The sequence below is a fragment of the Mustela putorius genome, unplaced genomic scaffold (genome assembly GCF_011764305.1).
Source record: "Mustela putorius furo isolate JIRA1106 unplaced genomic scaffold, ASM1176430v1.1 tig00003923_pilon_pilon_pilon, whole genome shotgun sequence".
In the NCBI taxonomy this organism is placed as follows: domain Eukaryota; kingdom Metazoa; phylum Chordata; class Mammalia; order Carnivora; family Mustelidae; genus Mustela; species Mustela putorius.
Genome location: NW_025422068.1, coordinates 9445515 through 9467408, shown reverse-complemented (window position 1 = coordinate 9467408; position 21894 = coordinate 9445515). Strand labels below are relative to the sequence as shown.

At 43.8% G+C, this 21894-nt stretch overlaps 1 protein-coding gene and 1 long non-coding RNA gene across 3 annotated transcripts in view; one reads left to right on the top strand and one right to left on the bottom strand.

Annotated features, from left to right (window-relative positions):
* Positions 1–16140, top strand: part of LOC123388884 — a 56836-nt gene extending 40696 nt beyond the window's left edge. Inside the window, exon 4 of the long non-coding RNA XR_006603402.1 lies at positions 16018–16140. This is a non-coding gene — a long non-coding RNA (uncharacterized LOC123388884). The remainder of the gene's footprint in view (positions 1–16017) is intronic.
* On the bottom strand, positions 1851–21353 carry ZNF354B (zinc finger protein 354B). Of its 2 annotated transcripts, none has more exons than XM_013059700.2 (5): positions 21132–21353; positions 19981–20066; positions 16033–16159; positions 15222–15317; positions 1851–4001 (listed from the first exon to the last, which is right to left on the bottom strand). In XM_013059700.2, exons 2-5 carry the CDS (start codon positions 20011–20013, stop codon positions 2422–2424), a joined length of 1836 nt encoding a protein of 611 aa, XP_012915154.2. In that variant the 5' UTR covers positions 20014–20066; positions 21132–21353; the 3' UTR covers positions 1851–2421. The 2 variants fall into 2 exon arrangements, with proteins under 2 accessions (XP_012915154.2, XP_004759082.2); XM_004759025.3 differs by having other exon boundaries at positions 21146–21353.
* Between the last annotated feature and the right edge of the window lie 541 nt (positions 21354–21894).

Here is a 21894-nt window from a genome sequence, read left to right as displayed (position 1 = left end):
AATGCTCTCCTTTAATTCACCCTCAGCATGTTGTCCCATTAACACAGAAATCATTTTCTCCCCTCTAAACACAGCCTTCTTTTCTTCTCTTCCTTTAAGCTTCTTGAAACATGTCTGAAACAGCCCACTAGTTCTCACCTTCCTATTAATAATCCAACCTAGAATAATCTGGCTTCCATTCACCATAAGTCACTGTACAGTCTCCAGTACTGTCCTGGTTACCAATTCTGGTTTACTCCTTATTACTTGATTTGTGGCACCTAACACTACTGACCATCTGATGACATTCATTTCACATTTGGGCTCAGTGACATCGCTCTTCTGGCTTTGGAGCCATTTCATTTCATCTAGTTCAATTCCTCCTCTTTGACCAGCTTTGACCAGCTCCTTATATATTGATGTTTTCCTGGGTTTTAACTGTGACCCCTTTGTTTCTCATTCTAATCCTGTTTTCTGCTGACCAATTTCATATACCGTGGTTTTGACTACCAACTCTATTTTAATTACTCTTAATACTAGTCTACTGGCTCATAATTCCCTTTTGGATCCATACGATCAACTTTAACACATGCCAGATCACACTGGTTTACTCCCGTATCTTAACTCACCACTCCCAATTATTTGATTGTAAAAACCGTATTTTACCACGTTAATATTTGTCACACATTCTTCACTTCCCCTGCCCCCTGCTTGAGTTTAGACCCTCATTTACCTATCATTCAAGTTACTGTCACAGCCCATACTCTAGGCTCCAGTCTGCTCAGTTGTCCTCAACATCCTAAACTCATTCTCCATACATTATTGTCAGAGCAGTTTCCTTTATGATATCATCTTTCATCATAATTCCATAATTCAGAATCAAATTCAGGTTCCTTAATCAAATGCAGTTAAGACCTTTGGTTATCTAGTATCTGCCTCCTTCTCAAGCTTCAACATCTGTCATTCTCATTTCTTAATAGATGTTCTACAAATGTGCCATGCTGTCATGTACCTGGATCTTTGCATGTGTGGCTGTCTCTCTTTTAAGTACTTATCTCACTCTCTGGAGAATTCCTGTTCTTCCAGAACTGGGCTCGGGCATCCCTGTCTCTGGGACACTAAATCTGATCAAGCTCCCTTGGTTAGACTCCATTCCTTCTTTCTGAATTCTGAGCAAATGTCTGCAAGATGTTCTGTAACACGGTACCTCTGTACCATCTCTTTTTCCGTGAAAACTTCAACACGTTATGATAATTTGCTTATTTACTCACTAGTCCCTTCAGCCCCATCCTCTCAATTCTTGACTTCTTGAAGATTAGGGCCTGTTTCTCTCTTCTCTACAATTTCCAGTGCCCGGGATGGTAACTGGTTCAACCCTGGGATTAAGCAAATATTTACTGAATAAACCATTTCTAAGGCTTAGAATTATTTCCTTTATTTGCTTTTGCAGTCTGAATTTTTAAAAAAATTTGAAAACCTCAAGTAGGGAAAACATGCTTTAATTTCATGAAATGGATTTCTTTAAGACTTTGCCACAGTGACATATTCTTTAAATTATTTCTTAAGATTTCTTTTGCAGCCAACTAAAAAAATATTAATAGGCTTAACCTTGAAGTGACTGCCAAACAAACAAACTATATTTTTTCTACTTAAATTAACATGCTGTTCAGAACACAGCAACTGAGGGGTATAGCTCAGTGGTGGAGCATTTGACTGCAGAACACAGCAAGTACAGTTCAACAATAAATGACTTCAATGCAACAAATAAATGTAATTCTGAGAACAAAATTAGAAATTGTGCAAAAATTTTTGGGGAGACTGTTAGATGTAGTTTGGAAACAACTAGAAGAATAAAGGAGTGAGAGAACACCTTTTTTTCCTTTCTCTTTTTTAATGAAAACTGTGCACAAAGTTTGACAACAATTTAGGAAAAGGCAAATTCCAGAGACTGAGGTAGTTTCCAGGGTTTTTTTTTTTCTTTTTTTTAATCTATTATTTGGTCTACATATGCATATATTTTAAGATCAGTTCTGTTTGCTATTAAAATGTTAGTTCTAATAAATATGCTGCTGGCTTATACAGTTGGTGTCTTTCTAATGAGAAATCCAGCACTCCTACACCCAGATTTTTCTCATGTTTATACATCACATATAGTATATATAATACTGTATAAAAAGATAGAAGAACCCCACTTTACAGAAGGTCAAAATTGTGGTTTTGTAATCAATTACAATTGTGATTCCCTTATCTTAAGATATTTTTTAAAAAGTGACTGACAGGTATGAAAGTTTTCCACATATTTATTACATAGTCAGAGTTCTTTATCCTTAGAATTTAATATCTGATGAGACAAAATTAAAATAGAAAAGTTTTCTCATGATCATGGCATTTATTAAATCAATCTCAAGTATGTATACCCTGCTGAGCTTTGGTTTAAGGCTTTCACACATGCAAATCTACTTTCAAGGAATCCTCTTCAATGTGAATTTTATAATGATTAGTAAGGGATGACCTCTGGCTGAACAGTTTCCCACATGCATTACATTCATAGGGTTTCTCTCCAGTATGAATTCTCTGATGTGCAATAAGTGATGAGCTCTGTCTAAAAGTCTTCCCACACGTGTTACATTCGAAGGGCTTTTCTCCTGTGTGAATCCTTTGATGCTGAATAAGAGCTGCACTTTGGCCAAAAGAGATCCCACATTCCAGACACCGGTATGGTTTCTCTCCTGTATGGATTCTCTGATGGTTGCTAAGGGATGAGTTACACCTGAATGTTTTCCCACACTCATTGCATTTGTAGGGTCTTTCTCCGGTATGCATCCTCTGATGCTGAATAAGAGCTGAACTCTGTCGGAAGGCTTTCCCACACACTTTGCATTTACACGGTTTCTCGCCAGTGTGAATTCTTTCATGAATGATAAGTGTCGAGTGGGAACTTAAGGCTTTACCACACTCGTTACAGTTATACAGTTTCTCACCGGTATGAATTATCCGGTGTCTGTTAAGTCGTGAAATAGAAGTAAAACCTTTTCCACATTCGTTACATCGATAGGGCTTTTCTCCAGTGTGAATTCTTTCGTGCTGGATAAGAGACGCGCTCTGACTGAAGGCTCTCCCACATTCACTGCACTTAAAAGGTTTCTCTCCCGTGTGAATCCTCTGATGATAACGAAGGGATGAGCTTGACTTAAAGGTGTTGCCGCATTCATTACATAAATAGGATTTCTTTCTGAGGTGAATTCTCTGACATCCAGGAAGGGATGTGCTGGCTGCCTTCCTACCTGGATTGTATCTATGGGGATTTTCTCGAGCGTGGATTTTTTGATGTATAAAAAGGCCAGACCTTCTGCTGAAGGATTTACCACATTCTTTACATCGATAGGATTTCTCCACAGTGTGGATTCTTAGATGTTTGCAGAGCGATGCACTGTGGCTGAAAGCTTTCCCACATTCTTTACAGATGTAGGGTTTCTCTCCAGTATGAGTTCTTTGATGCTGAATAAGAGCCGAACTTTGGCTGAAAGCTTTCAAACATTCCTTACATTTAAATAATTTTTCTCCAGTGTGGTTTTTCTGGTGTTTACGAAGGGAAGAATTGTGAATGAAGGCTTTTTCACATATATTACATTTATACCGCTTTTCTGCTGTTTTGATTTTTGGTTGGCTAAGTAAGTTTGAATTCTGCTTGAAGCTATTTCTTTGTATTTCGTATTTTGAGGGTGTTCTTTCTCTAGCAACCCTCTGTTGCTTAACAAAGACTGATTTCAGGCCGAAATTTTGGCCAAAGTTGCTATTTTTATGGCTTCTTTCTACAGGGAGGATTTTTGTATGGGTGATTGAAATTATTTGTAAACTTTCATTTTTGTCCTTTTGTTTCTTTAATCTGTCTTCATATATACAGGGTTTTTCTGATAGGAAACTCCAGGGTTCATGCCTTTTGAGTCTTTTCCTTCTTAGCCCCTGAAATGATGAATCTTGGGTTTGAGTTGACTTTGTAGTTTTAGGACTGCTCTTACATCCTGAAAAAAAAAAAAATCACTAATGATTCACACAATTGGCTGAGACTTAATGTGTAGAAAGAATAAATACTAATGATATTTAAATAAGGGCTTGCTTTCTGGCTAAAAGATACTAGCAAGAGGAAAAAATAGGAAAGTAACACATATAAAATAATAATGGATGAAGGCAGAAGGACTAGGGTAATTAAAAGAATAAAGGAAGCTCATTTAAGGAAGGCAACCAGGAGAATGAATGGGAAGACAGGATTAGAAAAGTATGAATTAAGTGCAGTCTGATATCCAAAGCTTTTTGCATTATTTATATGCCATTGTTAAAAGACTTAAAAGACTACATTAAAAGACTTTTATATTATTTATATGCCATTGTTCTCATTTATGTAATGTTTCTAATGTTGAATGTCATTACTCCTTTTTCTACGTGCCAAACTCCTCTGTAGCCTTCAGATTCAGTTCCAATGTTAATTTCTCCGTGTACCCTTTCGTGAATCCAGCTCCAACAATCCATTGCCTTTATTATTACCACAGTAAATGGTATTTTACAAAGTAGGTACCTAAGGGGAAAAACTGTGAGTATATTTAGAGACAGTGGGAAAGCCTTCAAAAGAACTCAGCACCACTGATAGTAAAAACATTAAAGAAAATAAGAATTGATGGATAGTTCCTCAATATGCTAAAATACATATAGTTTGGTCCTAAAACCAGTATCCTATTTAATGAAGAAAGACTAGAAGCATTTCCGCTATGATCAAGAACAAGGGGTGCCTAGCTGACTCAATAGGTAGAGCATGTGACTTTTAATCTTGGGGTTGTGAGTTTGAGCCCCATGTTAGGTATAGAGATTACATAAAAATAAAATCTTAAAAAAAAAAAAGAACAAGACAAGGATGCCCATTATTTTCACTTCTATTCAACATTCCTAGTAGATGTCTTAATCAATTCAGTTACATAAGAAAAACCAATTAGATGCACAAGGATGAGTAAAGAAGAAATGAGGAAATAAACCTACCACTATTTGCTGGTGTTATAATACCCTATCTACGTAACTCCAGAAAATCAATGATAAAACTTGATCAGTGATGTAGCAGATATAAAATTAACATGCTGAAGTCAATAATCTTATTGGCACTAACAAAGAATTGGAGGAATGAATTTACAACAAATATAAAAAAAAACTTATTATGAGGAAAATTTTTAATAGCCCTGAATATTAATATACCTAAACAAATGGAAAAACCTCTCCTATTCTTGGATAGAACCACTCAATGTTATAAAAATATAATATTTTTTAAAAAGTATGTAAAGATATTTTAAGTCCTATATAGAGATAGGACTCAGCTTACATTTGAGGACAGATAATTCTTTGGTGTTGGGCTGCCCTCTACCACTCCCGCCCTTCCTCAAGCTGTGACAATCCACAGTGTTTCAAATTTGTGTGTGTGTGTGTGTGTGTGTGTATGCTTAAAGTTTTCATAATAAACTAAAAACTAAATCTTCTTCCACTTTTCTGTCATTCCTTGCATAAGAGTGAGAGGATTAATCCTTTTCCTCTTAAAGATCATATCTAATAAGAGACTTGCAATTTTAAAAGGTTTCTGCACATGAATTTAAAAATATCAATATACAAAGGAAAAGATCTTTAAAAAAAATAATACTTTCACTTAAAAAAATATACTTCCTAAGTAAAAAATCAGAATGCTTACAGTATGATAAAACTTATTAAAATAGGAAATACCAAAGCTTTCTGGGTAACTGAAGACAATGGTAGGTGGATAGTAAGCAAACTGTCAAACTTCACCAAATGATAAGAAATAACTTTATAACTGTGAGACTTCTTTTTTTGTTTATTAAAATTTTTATTTAAATTCTAGTTAACATATAGTGTAATACTGATTTCAGGAGTAGAATTTACATATAACACCCAGTGCTCATCCTAACAAGTGCCCACCCATCACCCACTTCTAAGTGGTGATGGAAGGTTTTACCACACTCATTACCAGCTAACTGTGAGACTTCTATCCAAATCCTCCTCTTCCACATTACTTGAGAAAAGAAAGAAAATGCCAAACCTTGTAAAATAAATGTGAGTCAAAAGAGTAATAAGTGGACATTAAGGAAGATGGCAGAGTAGGAAGCTCCAGGATTCTGTTTCCCCACCTAAGACAACAAATGAACCGGCAGAATCTGGCTGCTCCAATGATTTTGAAACTGTGGAATCTAACTGAAGGCTGGCAGCTTCTAGGGCAAAGCCTGGTTGATAAATGGTACGTAGTTTCAGTCGCTAGCCCCTACCCATGCCCCAGCCCCCAGCTCCATGGCAGGCAGCTATACTGACAGTCCTTAGGTGGCTTGCAGAAGCTAGGGTGAAAAGAGCCTTGTTCTTCAATTACTGTAGATCTGGGTTCTGACTGAGGATTATTGCTTGGGGTCATGGAAGTACAGACACAAGGGCAACCTGCCATTGTTGCCCCACTGGCTGAAGCAGCTGCCAGGGGATTTAAGGGTCAGAGCCCGTCTTCTCCCTATGCTCTCCCATTCACATTTTACCTTTTTCCCACATTGGGCAATCATATTTAAGTATAAGGACATCCAAAACTAACTGCATACATGGGAAATTTAGAAAGTCACCATACATGCCAAGGGAAAGGTAGAAGCTCAGAAAAGACATGAGAATACCTTTGGTTTATATCTCAGGCCGGTCCATGGCACAGAGACCCCTGACAACAATAAAAAATTAGTTATATGTAAAAATACATGTATTCATATATACAACTATCATTTTTCCCTGTTGTAAAGTGATTTTACTGAATTGATTTGGACATACTGTAGGTCAAATAATATTTTCCAAAGATAACAACTATGGACTTTTAAACTTGACATAAGATTTGTAGCTTCAGCAGTATTAGTCATATTCCCCATCAACAACACGATAAAATAATTCAGTTATGTAGGAATACAGAACTCTAGGACTAGCTGGAAACATGGAAATCACTTAGCATAATATTTTCATTTCATGAGAAAACTAGACTCAAGTATTAAGCAATTTACCCAAATTCAAATATCTTATAGTAATAAAGCTGGCCTGGAAGAGGCTTTCCCAAATAACTGAAGTAGCCCTCTCTTTGTGAAAAGGACGAAATATATGAGAAGGAAATCACTCTGGGGAAGGGGAAGAATCTAGTTCCCAGAGTTATGACATTATAAAATTCAAATGTCTAGTTGGCAACAAAGAATCAGAAGGCACACACACAAAAAAAGATATGACTCATTCAGAGCAACAAAATAAATAGACAACATCTATGAGGAAGAAATAAAGGTGGATATACTACACAAAACTTTTTTTTTCCTTAAGATTTTATTTGACAGAGAGAGGCAGCAAGAGAGGGAACACAAGCAGGGGGGTGGGAGAGGGAGAAGCAGGCATCCTGCTGGGCAGGGAACTCAATGGGGGGCTCGATCCCAGGACTCCGGCATCATGACCTGAGCCAAAGGCAGATCCTTACTGACTGAGCCACCCAGGCACCCCACAGAAAAACTTTTAAACAACACTTTTCAAGATGCTCAGGAGAGCTAAAGAAAGATATGGGTAAAGCCCATGAAAATGAATTTTTCAAAAAATGAAATATCAATAAAGAGATAGAAAAATAGAAAACACAGAAAGAAAGCAAAATGAAATTCTGGAGTTGAAAAGTATAATAACTGAAAATTTCACTAGAGAAACTAAAAAATCAGATTTCAGCAGGCAGAAAAATCAGTGTACTTGAAGATAAGCCATATTAAAATTACTGAATCTGAGGATGAACAACAAAAAATATTGAAGAAAGTGGAGAGATCCTAAGAGACCTGTGGGATACCATCAAGTGGACCAAAATAGCATTGTGGGAATCCTAAAAGGGAAGAAGAAAGAGGGGAGAAGGATCATTTGAAGACAATGGCTGAAAACTTCCCAAATTTGATGTGAGATAGGAATCTACAAATTTATGAAGCATAATGAACTCCAAAAAGAATAAAGTCAAAGAGACCAACAATGAGACATATTATCACCAAACTGTCAAAACCCAAAGCCAAAAAGAGAATATTGAAAACAGCAAAAGAGAAACAAGACTTATAACATACAAATGATCTTCATTAAGATTATCAGATTTCTCATCAGGAACTTTGGAAGCAAGAAAGTACTAGGTTGATATAGTCTGTGTGCTGAAAGAAAAAAAAAAAAACCTCAAAAGGGAATTCTCTCTCCATCTGGTAAACCATCCTTCAAAAATGACAAAGAGGGGCGCCTGGGTGGCTCAGTTGGTTAAGCCTCTGCTTTCAGCTCAGGTCATGATCTCAGGGTCCTGGGATTGAGCCCCACATCTTAGTCTCTGCCCAGCAGGGAGACCACTTCCCCTCCACCCCCGCCTCTCTGCCTACTTGTGATCTCTGCCTGTCAAATAAATAAATAAAGTATTTTTTTTTTAAATCATTAGGCTGTGTTTTAAGGCACACAATGTATAATGATGCAGTCTGTGACAACAGTAACTAAAAGGGGATGAGGATGCAAGTATATAGAAGCAGAGATTTTATATATTATTGTACTTAAGGTGGTGTAAGTTCAAATCACAGTGTTATGAATTTTGGATGTTAAATATCCCAATGGTAACCAAAAAGAAAATACCTACATAATATATATAAAAGAAAATTGGAGGGGAATTAAAATGTTTATCAACTAAACACAAAAGGAAACAGTAATGCAGGAAATCAGGGACAAAGAAGAGATATAAGGTGTATAAAAAAAAATCCAAATGGCAGAAGTGAGTCCCTTATATCAGTAATTACTTCAAATATAAATACATTAACTTAATTATCCAGTCAAAATACAGATATTGGCAGAATGGGGAAAAAAATCATAATCTAACCAAATGTTGTCTATAAAAGACTGGCTTCTTTTCTTTTTTCTATCTATTGAAGAATGATTAACATACAGCTATCTAAGTTTCATATACAAATAATGAGTTAGCAATTCTGTACGTTACTCAGTGCTTATAAAATGGATATACTCGTGGGGGCTCCTGGGTGACTCAGTGGGTTAAGCCTCTGCCTCAGCTTATGTCATGATCTCAGGGTCCTGGGATTGAGCCCTGCATCCAGCTCTCTCTGCTCAGCGGGGAGCCTGCTTCCCTTCCTCTTTCTCTGCCTGCCTCTATGCCTACTTGTGATCTCTCTCTCTCTGTCAAATAAATAAACAAAATCTTTAAAAAAAAAGTAGGTGCATTCTTGATCCTCTTTATCTCTTTCACCCCTCTTCCCACCCACCTCAACTACCAGTTTGTTCTCTGTAATTCAGAGACTGTTTTTTGTTTGAATAAAAGATTCACTTTAGAGCCAAAGATACAAATAGGTTGCAAGTGAGATGATGGAAAGCTACTTCACGCAAATAGAAGCACTAAAAGAGAGCTGGACGGGCTATACTAGTATCAGATAAAATAAACTTTAGGAAACAAGTTATAAGAGACAAAGGATGGGGCGCCTGGGTGGCTCAGTTGGTTAAGCGACTGCCTTCAGCTCAGGTCATGATCCGGAAGTACTGGGATCGAGTCCTACATCGGGCTCCCAGCTCTATGGGGAGTCTGCTTCTCCCTCTGACCTTCTCCCATCTCATGCTCTCTCTCACTCTTTCTCTCTCTCTCAAATAAATAAATAAAATCTTAAAAAAAAAGAGAGACAAAGAATGATGTATAGTCATAAAAGGTTCAATTCAGCAAGAAGACATTAAAATTACAAACATTTACATACCTAATAACACATCCTCAAAACACATGAAATACAAATTTACAAAACTGAAGGGAGAAATAGTTGGAGATTTCAATGCCCTACCTTCAATAAGGAATAAAACAACCAGACGAAAAGAAGTAGTAAAGGACTTGAACAACACAATATACCAACTGGAACTAATGGATACATACAGAACGTGCTATCCATCAAAAACAGAAACAAACCAAAAAACAGACTTAACTATGGAGAACAAACTGATGGTTACCAGGTAGGAGGTGGAGGGTAGGGGGAATTGGTGAAACACTTGATAGGAATTAAAAAGAACACTTCCCAAGATGAACACAGAAATGGAGAGAAGTGTTGAACCATTATATTGTAACCTGAAACTATTATAACATTGTATGTGACCTATACTGGAATTTGAAAGGGAGGAAGAAAAAGAGAGAGAAACAAACAAACAAACAAAAATGGGCAAAGGACTTAAACAGACATTTGCCTATAGGAAATATATCAGTGGCCAATAAGCACATGAAAAGACCACTTAAAATCATTAATCAGTAGGGAAATATAAATCAAAAACCACCAGATACCACTTTAAATCCATGAGGATGGCTATGGATAACAGAAACAAAAGAAACCAGAAAATAACAAATACTGGCAAGGATATGGAGACTTTGAAACCCTAGCTCCATTGCTGGTGAGAATGTAAACTAATGTAGCCACAATGGAAAATGATATAGTAGTTCCTCAGAAAGTTAAGTAGAGAATTACCAAGTGATCCAGCAATTCCACTCCAATGTACCCAAAAGAACCAAAAGCAGGGATCTAAAGAGGTATTTGCACACTCACATTTGGAGTAGCATTATTCACAAGATCCAGAAGATGGAAATCATCCAAATATCCAGACCAAATGATAGACCATGTGTGGCGCAGACATGTAATGGAATACTGTTCAGCCCTAAGACAATGGAATGCTGACAGATGTACAATGTAGATGAACCTTGAAGACATGATGTGGAATGAAATAAGCCAGCCACAAAATGACAAGTGTCCTAAGATTCCAATTCTTTTTTTTTTTTTTTTTTTTTAGATTTTACTTATTTATTTGACAGAGATCACAAGTTGGGAGAGAGGCAGGCAGAGAGAGAGAGGGAAGCAGGTTCCCTGCTGAGCAGAGAGCCCAACATGGGCCTCGATTCCAGGACCCTGAGATCATGACCCAAGCCAAAGGCAGAGGCTTTAACCCACTGAGCCACCCAGGCACCCCTATAAGATTCCAATTCTATGTGGCTCCTAGGAGTTGAACACAGAGACAGAGAACAGTGATTAGCAGGGGCCTGGAGACAGGTGGGTGGAGAATTAGTGTTTAGTGGGAAGAGAGTTTCAGGAAGGGATTAGAGAGGACTTCTGGCACCTGGATGGTGGGGATGGTTGCACGGCTTTGGGAATGAGCTGAATGCCACCAAACTGTACACTTAAAAACAGTCAAAATGGCAAATTCTATGTTACTTGTGTTTTACCATAATAAAAAATTATGAGGGGACAATAAGAAGTTTGGCAACACTAGATAAACTGGAACCTCCATGCCTGCATAGCGGGTGGGAAGGTGAAAATACAGTTGTTCTGGAAAATGCTGTGGTGGGAGCTCCAAAGGGAAAGAGGGCTCCCTACCTTTTCCTCAAAGCATTTCTTTGGGAAAATTTGCATTTCTAAATCCTTCCTCTGTGCTTTTGATATGAAATGTATATAAACCTGTGAACACTATAAGCCTCTGGGAACATTATAGCCTAAGGATGTTCTTGGTTGTTAAGCAGGCTCCACCGGGTGCAGAGCCCAATGTGGGGCTTGAACTCACAACCCAGAGGGCCAGACCTTGGCTGAGATCATGAGTCAGATGGTTAACTGCTTAACCAACTAAGCCACCCAGGCCCCCACCAAGGATGTTTTTCTTAAGCTCCTGGGAGCCATCTCTTTGAAATGTAAACATCAAGAAGGAAGCCAGGAGAGGTTTTCTGAAGGGAAGTGAGGTGGCCTGATTTACCTTTTAATAGAGCATTCTTGCAGCTATGGAAACAGGTTGGTGGCAGGAGGGAGGTGCAGGGCCAACAAAGGTACTGCTGGGGAGAGGGGGCAGGGGACAAGGACAAGACTGACCAAACACAGTAGAGGCACCTATGAGTACCTGCTCTCCGCTTTCACCTCCTCAGAGATTCTTCTTTAAACCCCCGCCTGCTGGGTCGCTGCGCTGCTAAGGGCAGCACCTTTGTGCAAGTTAGAAAAAGAGGCCCCACCCTCTGTGTGGGGCAGCCCCCAGGGACACCTCCGCTGACCACGCAGCCGGGTTTCAGTCCCCCCACCAGGCTTCTTGCGCTGAGATGACAAAGGAGGAGAAAGTGACAGGCAAGAAAAGCACATTTTCACTGGAAGGTTAACTGTTTACCCAGATCATACCTGCATTTTTAAATTTTAGATTTCAGGACTATTTCCGCATTCGGGCATAGAGCTAACTCATGATGTACCGGCTGGTTTAATCGCCTCATTACAACTCTTCTGGCAAAGCAGCCCCCGCAGGTGTGCTCCCTTCTCAGCAAGAGACTCAGAGGAGACACACACCCCTCCTTCCACCTCTCACTTCAAACATCCCCCCGTGACCCTTTGTTTTTCTGTTTTTCCTATTTGCGAATGGCTTTGAAAAAATTTTTTAAAGGGGGGGGGGACATTGGGAGGCTGCTAGAGGTGCCCCGAGTCCACCCTGGAGCACGGGCTTTTCGGTCACCAGCTGCGGGAGGGGCAGGTTTCAGGTCTGACAAGAGTTAACCACCTGAGCTACATCCAGAACACCCCATCCTTCATGCGTGCTTAGGGTGAAGCCAGCTGCACTCCGGAGGGAAGCCATTCGGAGGCTGCATTAGTCCGGGCAGATGGAGACTCGCCAGGGGTGCTGGACGGACAGACAGACACATGCAGGCACTCCCGGGGCTCCCCGGGGTGACTGCCATCTCTGCAGGAGAGGAGGTGCATCCTGTCCAGGGACATGCACGTACCAGTCGGCTGCACTGTCCTTCCTTCCTCCCGGCGCCCACCTGTGGTCCACCCTCAGGGACATGTCCCCAACACTGAGGAGGAGGCTACTGAGGACTCCAGCCCCATTGCCTGGGGGCCCCAGCGCCTCTCAGCACAGCTCCAGACTCCAGACTCTGGTCACACTTTTACTCCCCGGAACCCACCAATGACTCACTTCACTAAGAGAGATGCGTTCCTGGATGGGAGGCTCCCGAGGTGCGGGGAAAGGGACAGAGACTTCCTTCTCTTCCTCAGATCTTTCCTGCTGGCTGCCCAGATGCCACCCTGCCAAGCCTCGGCTGATTCATGGATTCCTGCCTGCTCTAGGCACTTGACGGCGGCCTCTACCCGCTTCCCAGACCTCGTGTCTTTCTTCCAAACCAGAGTAAGATAAACAGACAGACACACAGGTGGTACCTACAGCAGAAACGTCAGAGTATGGTGGGAAGCAGGCTCCGTTGGCCTGCGGGCTTGGGGAGGGAGAACACCCAGCCTGCAGCTCCTGTGCGGGGCCCATGGAATGAGAGGCCATCACTGACGCATCTGGACCTGACAACAGCGGGGAGGAGCCCTCACTTCCACACCAACAGGCCCCCCCTCGGCCTGCAGGCTGCTCTCAGCAGTGTACACCTGGGGCCCTGGTAAGACTACTTCCCAGTCCCCAGGCTCCTGGCCTGGCTCTCAAACACAGACCAGATCCTGTGTCCAGGCTCCCCCCCGCTGTGTGGCATCTGGTCCCTGCAGAGCTCTCCTGGCTCACGGCAGCACCCACTGGCTTCCTTTCTCTGGAATCAGGTGAACCTTTCCTGTGGCTGGACCCGGCTCCACATCCTCCGATCCCACCTCCTTGGGAAGCCTCTGCCTACACCACCCCTTCTGCTGCGCACGCTCACACACTCTACAGACATCCTATGGGGTCATTCTACACCCTGTGTGCGCTCAGTGCACCGTCACCTGTCTCCCCACCCAGCCGTGATCTCTAGCCGGCAGAACCTGCATCTTTCTGTCCAATGTTGCATGGCCAGTGCCCAGCACAGAGCTCACGTACGTACCATCCATTAGGGGACAGGAAAGTAGGGGATGGGGACTCAAACTTGGATCCTCCTGCACTCATCAGCTCTCTGTCCCCAGTTTCCCTGTCAGCTGCCTCTCCCGTTTTTCTCCTCTGATGACTTCTCAGGCTCAGCCAGAGTCGTCTTTCCTAACCCACCTTGTAAATGGTGAGGTTTCCTGGGATTCTGTCCTCTGCTCTGTGCCCTCACCTGGTCAACTTGAGGCATCAAATGCCACCTTTGTACTGAGGGCTCCCTTACCTGCCTTCGGAGTTCCCATAGACCTCATACAGCTGTCGACCAGCATTTCTCCCCAGGCATTCCTCCCCAGTGAGACCCATCCCACAGCAAACTCACCCTACACCCTTAACAAAGGGACCCCTCTCCCTCCCTCCGGACCCCAGTGCCCATACCTTTGTCCCACTGTAGAAACATCTCGCCTACCTTACTGCAAGTGTCTCCGGGACACTTGTCTCCCCATCAGCTTTTCCCTCACTTTCAATCTACCCCCCACCATGCTTCAAAGTGACTATTCTTATTAAACTCAAATTACATAAGGATTTCATCAATCTATTCTCTACGAAATGTTAAGATTACATACTACTAAAGCCCTCTTTTGTCCTGCCCCTTCTCAATCCCATTCCATGTGGAGCTCCTGGCACCAGCTCAGGTGTGTCCCCCCAGCCTCTGTCTGCACTTCTGCACCCGTTACAAATACACACATAGCCACATCATCACTCTTCAGCATCAACAGTGACACAGCAGTAGCTGCCCCCCGGCCCCTGCCAGTTCTGTCCACACCAGCCACTCTTTGTCTCTGACAGCGGCCCTCAATGCCAGAATAGGGGCTTGCTCCAGAGGACATTAACACTCTTTCACATTTAAGCCAATTTTTCTAAAATACCCAGAACTCCAGTCTTCTGCTGAAAATCCTTCATTTCCATGGGATGGTCCCATGCAGAAGACTCTTGTCAAAGCCCAGTGTAATGCGGCTTTGCTAGCTTTCAGACACCCTTTCCTTCCTCGGCTCTTTCTCTCCTATACCGAGCCTTGGTCAGATGGATTCTCTGCCATTCCTTAAATACACTATTCACTGACTGAATCCCCGAGATGCAGCGATCCTGTGAAAACGGAACGAATAAGAAGAGCTCCCCAGAGATTCATTTGGTAAGTGATTACCAAGAGAGTAAGAGGAAGCTCATGTCTGGGGCCTAAGCATCCCCCCTCTGCCGCTTGTGGGGGACAGAGGCTCCGGAGAAACCTTCCTGACCGACATCTCCGAGCCACACTGTCCACTTACCCCCCCAGACTGTTGCCCGCACCCACCCCCCGCCGCTCGGTCCCACCCACTCACCTAGAGAGGGGCCTCCAGGACTTTCTTTCTCTACCTTCCAGGGATCTTCTCCTTGCTGCAACAGGGAGATCACTCTTGGTTTGGAAAACAGGAGTCCTGCTCAGAGACAAGAAAAAGAAAAGAGAAAGATAAGACTTGGTTTTCTTTTGACTCAAAGACGCATCATGGATCTGAGTGGAAAACGCATGGGATGGTACAAAGAGCTCCACTGGGGTGTTCCAGCCGTGCCCCCGCGACGTGAGGGAGTGTGTGAGGGGAAAGGCAAGGGGCCTGTAGGGCGTGGCCGTGTGGGAAGTAGCTGCAGGTTAGAGATGCCGGATACACAGGCAGCTCTGGTTACTAGAGTACCCATGGCTTGCCACAGAAGAGGGAACATATTAGATTTACAGACTAAATGTTTGTAAACAGGTACCCACACCAAGTGCCCTGTTTAAAATGAGAAAGCACCATCTGACTCCCCTTCAAAGATGGTTTATACACATTTGTCAGGCTGGAAGAGAGAATTGGGAAAGGCTGGCGGCAGGGTAATGAAGACGGTTGAGGGATGCTTTCTGCTGTGAGCTGAGCAAACAAATCACAGAAAATCACAGCAGGAAATGTTGCCTAACTATGAGGGAATTTCTAACATACAAGTATGTCAGCTATCCCACATGTGGGACAAATCCATGCCTATAGTGGGAAAGAACCTTTAAATATTTATTTACAATGTGCACAACCCCAAGGCCAAATTCAGCTGAAAGTTCCTGATGCCCCACAGCTTTTATGCAGGGAAGCAGGTGCTGACTTATGGTAACAGGGAAAATTCCCTTACCCAGTGAGACCAGGTTACTGTAGTTCTCCAGCATCACTTCCTGGTACACGTTTCTCTGAGAAGGACCCAGCTTCCTCCACTCATCCCGTGTAAAGAGCACAGCCACATCCTCGAAGGTCACCGACACCTGTAATGACAAGCCATCTCAGCTCACCCAGGACCTCCCATCGCACAGGGTAAAAGTGGTGGCAGTTGCTGGGGAGGATGGGCTGCCATGAAAGGCTTCTGATGTCATTCTTGTTTCTTAAGGTTTCAGGTTATTTCTTGTTCAATGAACCATTGGCCAGTGACAAATACATACTGAGCAGCATAAAGTCTTACCAGGCCCAGTATTAACCACTATAAGGAGATGCAGGGAGGAATTAAGACCACTGGAATGTTAATTAGAATAATCTTGCAGATGGGGATATGATAATACATAATAAAATCTTTAAAATGTGTTTATTCTTTAACTCACCAATTATTATATTTCTACTATAATGAGCAGTACACAAAAGTGCACACAGAGCATTTATCATGGTTTTAGTAATACCAAAAAAATGAGAAGCAAGCTAGGTCATCACGGATGATAAAGGGCAGGGTCACTAACAGAAGGCACTCTCTGAGTGCCACTGAAGCTGGAGGACAGAAATAATGGAAACTGAAATCTCTCTCTTCTCCCAAATGCTTTATACAGGCCAGGTACAATCCCTAGAGCTTTCTATTGATCTTTCTTTTTTCTAATTCAGTTACCTATTAATCTTTAATATAATCTTTATCTAAAAGTCACAACAACCCTAAGAGAAGATATTATCACTGTTTCCATTTACATGACAGAAAAGAGCCACGGAGAGGATAAATTTGCCTGAAGTCTCACAGCTAGTCAGTGGGAGACCTGGGATTCCAGTCCAAGGACATGTCCAAGGCTTCATTCTTAACTGCAGAAATGCCTCCCACAACCTATTACATAGAGCTATTAAATAAATGAGATAATCCATACAATGTAATTAATACCATGTCTGGGGCCTACCAAAGCTTCAGATGTTAGCTATTGTCACATCAATATAAAATACTATGCAACCAGTGCAACTGATGGTTAGGTCAGTATCTGTTAAAAAGACATCCATGATCATGTTAAATACAAATATTTATATTTGTTATATATCAGTGTGTAGTTTGTACTCATTTCTGATAAAAGCTTATATATATATACATATATATACATATATATGAGAATGATGCTGAGAGATATATAACAAATGATTGGCAGTGATTATCTCCAGATGGTGGGGTTAAGAGTGATTCTACTTTCTTTTGAATATATGAAAAAATTAACATACAGATGACCCTTGAACAAGGAGGGGGTTAGGGGCCCTGACTTCACACGCAGTCGAAAATCTACATTTAACTTTGGATTCCCCCAAAACATAACTACTAATAGCCTACTGTGGACTGGAAGACTTCCTGATAAAGTAAACAGTCGATAAACACATATTCTGCATGTTATATGTATTATATACTATATTCTTACACTAAAATAAACTAGAGAAAAGAAAATGTTATTGAGAAAATCATAAGGGGCGCCTTGGTGGGATCAGTTGGTTAAGTCTCTGACTCTTGATTTCCACTCAGGTCATGCTCTCAGAGTCATGGGATCGAGCCCCACATCATGCTCTGTGCTCAGCACAGAATCTCCTTGAGATTCTATCTCTTTTCTCTGTCTCCACTCAACTACTTGTGCTCTCTCTCTCTCAAACAATAAACCAAAAAAGAAGCATAAGAGAAATACATTTACAGTACTCTACTGTATTGATCGAAAAAAATCCATGTGTAACTGGACCTGCCCAGTTCAAACCTATGTTGCTCAAGGGTCAATTCTACACACACACGTATCTACACGTCTATGCATACATACATGCATATTTTATTCTCTACAATGTTTACCATGATTATAAAATATCTATATGGTAAGAAAAACACTGAATTATTTACATATTGGGGAGGAATATAAGAAATAATTTTTGCTCTCAAAGAATTTACATCCAGCTGGCAGACAAGATAAACACCTTGGATCAATGAAAGAAGAATGTGTACTTGGGCAGGACTGTATACAATCTCCCAACAATATCCTCATTTTAGAGATCAGGACTAGAAGGTCCAGGACAGTCAAGACCAAAGGCCACCTACTTTACCAGCAGCAGAGGCAGGACAATAATTAAAGTCTTCTGTTAAGCCAGCACTTGGTATATTCTCTCTCTGGTCTTAAACGCCCATTGCCGGGCTTTACCCACAAGCCCATGCAGTAGGGGCACATGGGAGCAAGTGAGGTTGGGGAAAATGCCACATGCATTCACTCCCCTGCAGGTTGGAGAAGATTCTGGGCAAGAGAGCAAGGTCAGTCTGTGGGAACTGGAGGGGAAAGCTTTGAAATATGCACTGGCCAGTCCCAGCCCAAAGATCAACCACCACAACATTTCATGGGCCCCAAATCAACACAACAGTGGAGAAGAGCTCTGGCAACATGGGGTTTGGGGCTGCCCTGGGATTTGAAAGAGGCACCAGGGGAATGGCTGCACAGTGACAAGCCTGGACCCAGAGGCCAGACACACTGCACTGGGGTTTGAATTCAGGTTACTGGATGTCTCTGAGCCTCAAGTTTGCTAATGTGAAACATGGGAATGATCATTGCTGCGCGAGCGTGGGCATGAAAACAAAGGCCACACCCTCATGCAGACACCCAACACTGTGACTGTCAGATGCAGATGAGCAATGAAAGGACAAGTCCCAGCAATACGGTCCAGCAGGTCCCATCTGTCGGCATGAGTGGTATCATCACTTCAGTAACACCATCCGGCTCCCATGACCACCCCTTGTTGGGTGTCTGCTAGTGCCCAGCCCTTATCCAAACACTTCCCATGCACTGACTCGTGTGACCCTCTCACCTGTCCCATGAGGTCAGCATGTTTGTTATTCCCATTGTCCAGGTGAGGAAACAGGCACATCTGTCCAGGGCCCACAGTCTGGCTTTAAGCTCTGCTTCCTACCCACCGGAGACCCTGCCTCTCCACTCCTGATATCCTGTACACCTTCCGTGCTCCCTCCTGGCGAGTCTTCTCTCTGCCCTTGGAGTCCAGAGATCTCTCCAGCTGTGTCCCCTCCAACACGGCTATTCCTTGTTCAAGCATGGCTCACCTGGACTGGGTCCCTCCCCCATTTCCAACAATAGAAGGGTGAAAATGGCAGGTCGAGAAAAGTTTTCAAGAGAGTACAGAAATAAGGAACATAATCCACAAAGTAAAGAGGGAGAAAAAACGGACAATGATGGGTTGGAGAAGCCTAGGGAGGTTATCCTTTAAAAAAAAAAAAAAAAAAGGGTAGGAAGGGAGACCAGGGCAAACCAAGGAAGCAGGGCCAGAAAGGAGCTGCCGTGTGTGTGTGTGTGTGTGTGTGTGTGTTTGGTCCCCATGTGGCATCTCACCTATCAAGTTAGTAATCATACACTGAATTGAGACTGATGAATAAAAAGAAGTGTCTGGGGGCACCTGGGTGGCTCAGTGGGTTAAAGCCTCTGCCTTCTGCTCAGGTCATGATGTCAGGGTCCTGGGATTGAGTCCCACATCGGGCTCTCTGCTAGGTAGGGAGCCTGCTTCCCCCCACCCCCCACCCCCGGCCTGCCTCTCTGCCTACTTGTGATCTCTGTCAAATAAATAAATAAAATCTTTTTAGAAAAAGAAAAAAGAAGTATCTGTTAGGAAAAGAAAAGGGAAACACTAGACATGGATTGTCAGGGAGGAGACAAACATTCCCTACAGAATCCACCCTCCCCGTGGGTGGACTGACTCTTGAAGGAGGAAAGGGCTTGGGCTTCAGGTCCTGCAGAAGACTGCATGCAGCAGAGAACTTTGATTTGAGAATTAAAAAAAAAAAAAAAAAATCGGTCTCTAAGACCAAAGATGTCAATGAACTCACATGAGATCTTGCTTCCCTCGGTCCAATAGCCATATCTTCTTTCTGGGCTCTTCCCTGAGGATGGGTAGAGTCTCCAGAAGACAAATCTGAAAGAGGAAAAAGGGAGCCAGGACAGAGAAACCCCTTCTGGTTTCCGCCTCTTCTGCTTTCCAGCCCTGAGAATCACCAGCTCTGAAATCCTTCCACCACCTGAGAACTGAGGCCACGTGCCCTCGGAGAGGGAAGTCAGAAGGAGCTGGAGCTGGACAGGCCCAGACACACGCCAGCCCAATGTGGGCCGGGGCCCAACTCTTCCCCCTGTGGCTCAGAGAAAAAAGACTAGACTCCAGCTTCAGTAGCAGCAACAACTCACTGAACCTGCCCCAGGGGCCAGGCACGGCTCACATCGTTCAGTCCCGCAGCATTGCTGCCATTGTCCACGCCTATTTTACAGATCAGGAAACTGAGGGCAGAGTGGGAGCCACTTGCCCCAGTGCACACAGCCAGTGAGGGTGCACCGGGATCCGTACCGCGCTGTCTCCACAGCACCGGCTCTAACCTCACCGCCGGCAGGGTACAATTCTTCTCCACCTCAAGCTGCACCCGCCCCCAACTCCTCCCCCTGTTGTCAAGGAATCTCCTTCCAGGTTTTTAGAGAAAAGTGCTTGGGAAACAGATGACAGCAGTTTTCCGACGGCGGCCGCAGGGCTGCCGTCGGGGGGAGCAGGCACAGAGACCGAAATCCTGGGTTCCGGTCCAGATTCTGCCGTGGGGGGAGAGGGAAGCCGGCAACTCACTTCTATTGGAAAACACATCTCTGCGCCTGCAGCCCGGGAAGGCAGTAGCGCCGAGGAGGGGTGGAAACACAGTTCCTCACGTTCACTGACAGCCGGGAGCAAATCCAAACGCCGGCAGGGCAGGCAAGTAGCGCGCCGGGCACTGGTCGGGAGGGAGTAGGGGAGTGACCGGGGCCTGGGCAGGTGGGGACAAGTGCCCGACCTGCCGCGGTCAGGGGCACGTCCGCCGGACGGCTGGTGGGTGGTGCCAACCTTTGGCCCCCATTGCGTGCTCCTACAAAGGCCCCACTGGCGCGCCTCCGGCCTGTGTCCCGCGCCCCGGCGCAGGATCCTCCCAAGGCCGGGGTCCTCCCCTCTGTCCCGCATTCCACCGACCTTCCGCCGCTCACCTCGCCCAGGCCTCGGGGTTTCGGGGTCTGCGCCTCCTGGCCGTGCTTTGCAGGCGGAGGCTCCGGCACTGCCCGGATGGACAGCAGCCCGGGGTCGGGCCCCTTCTCCGGGTCTCTAACCTCACTGGGCTGAACTCAGGCCGGGAGCCTTGGGCTGCAAAAGCCGGCTGTCCAGAGAGGCGGGGCAGGGGGCGAGTTAGGGACGGCCGCTAATGCCCCTGGGGAATGTAGTCCAGGCGAGGACCTATGCATTCTGGGAAGTGTAGTTCTCCGCTCTGGTCTGCGAGGCTGGGAGGGGCGAGCCTGTCACCTGCCGAGTTCCCGCTTCCGGGCTCGTGGTCACACCGCTTGGGCGGCGAGGGCTCTGGCTCCCGACTCCCCGTGAAGGAAACGGTTCGCCGAGGGCCGTGTCTTGTAGCTGTACATCGGCACAGTGACAATAAGGCAAGTAGACAGTCGCCGAGAACAAACCTATTTCCCCTTCGGTCATGCAGCCAGTGTGTTTCGAGGACCTTCTTGTGGCAAGGGCTGCCATAAGTGATTGGGAATGAGTGAACAAAACAAAGGTCGTTGCTTTCAAGAACTTTTTGGGGGGAGTTGGTAGGAAGCACAGTAAGCCATGGACGTAATTCTGTGACATTTTAGAAGATAAGCGTTATGGGGAGAAACAAAGGAAAGCGGGGTGGTGGCATCTGGGCGCGTTCAGAAGAGTGAGTGGGGTCCCCTGGCAGCAGCGGGGGTGAAGGGAA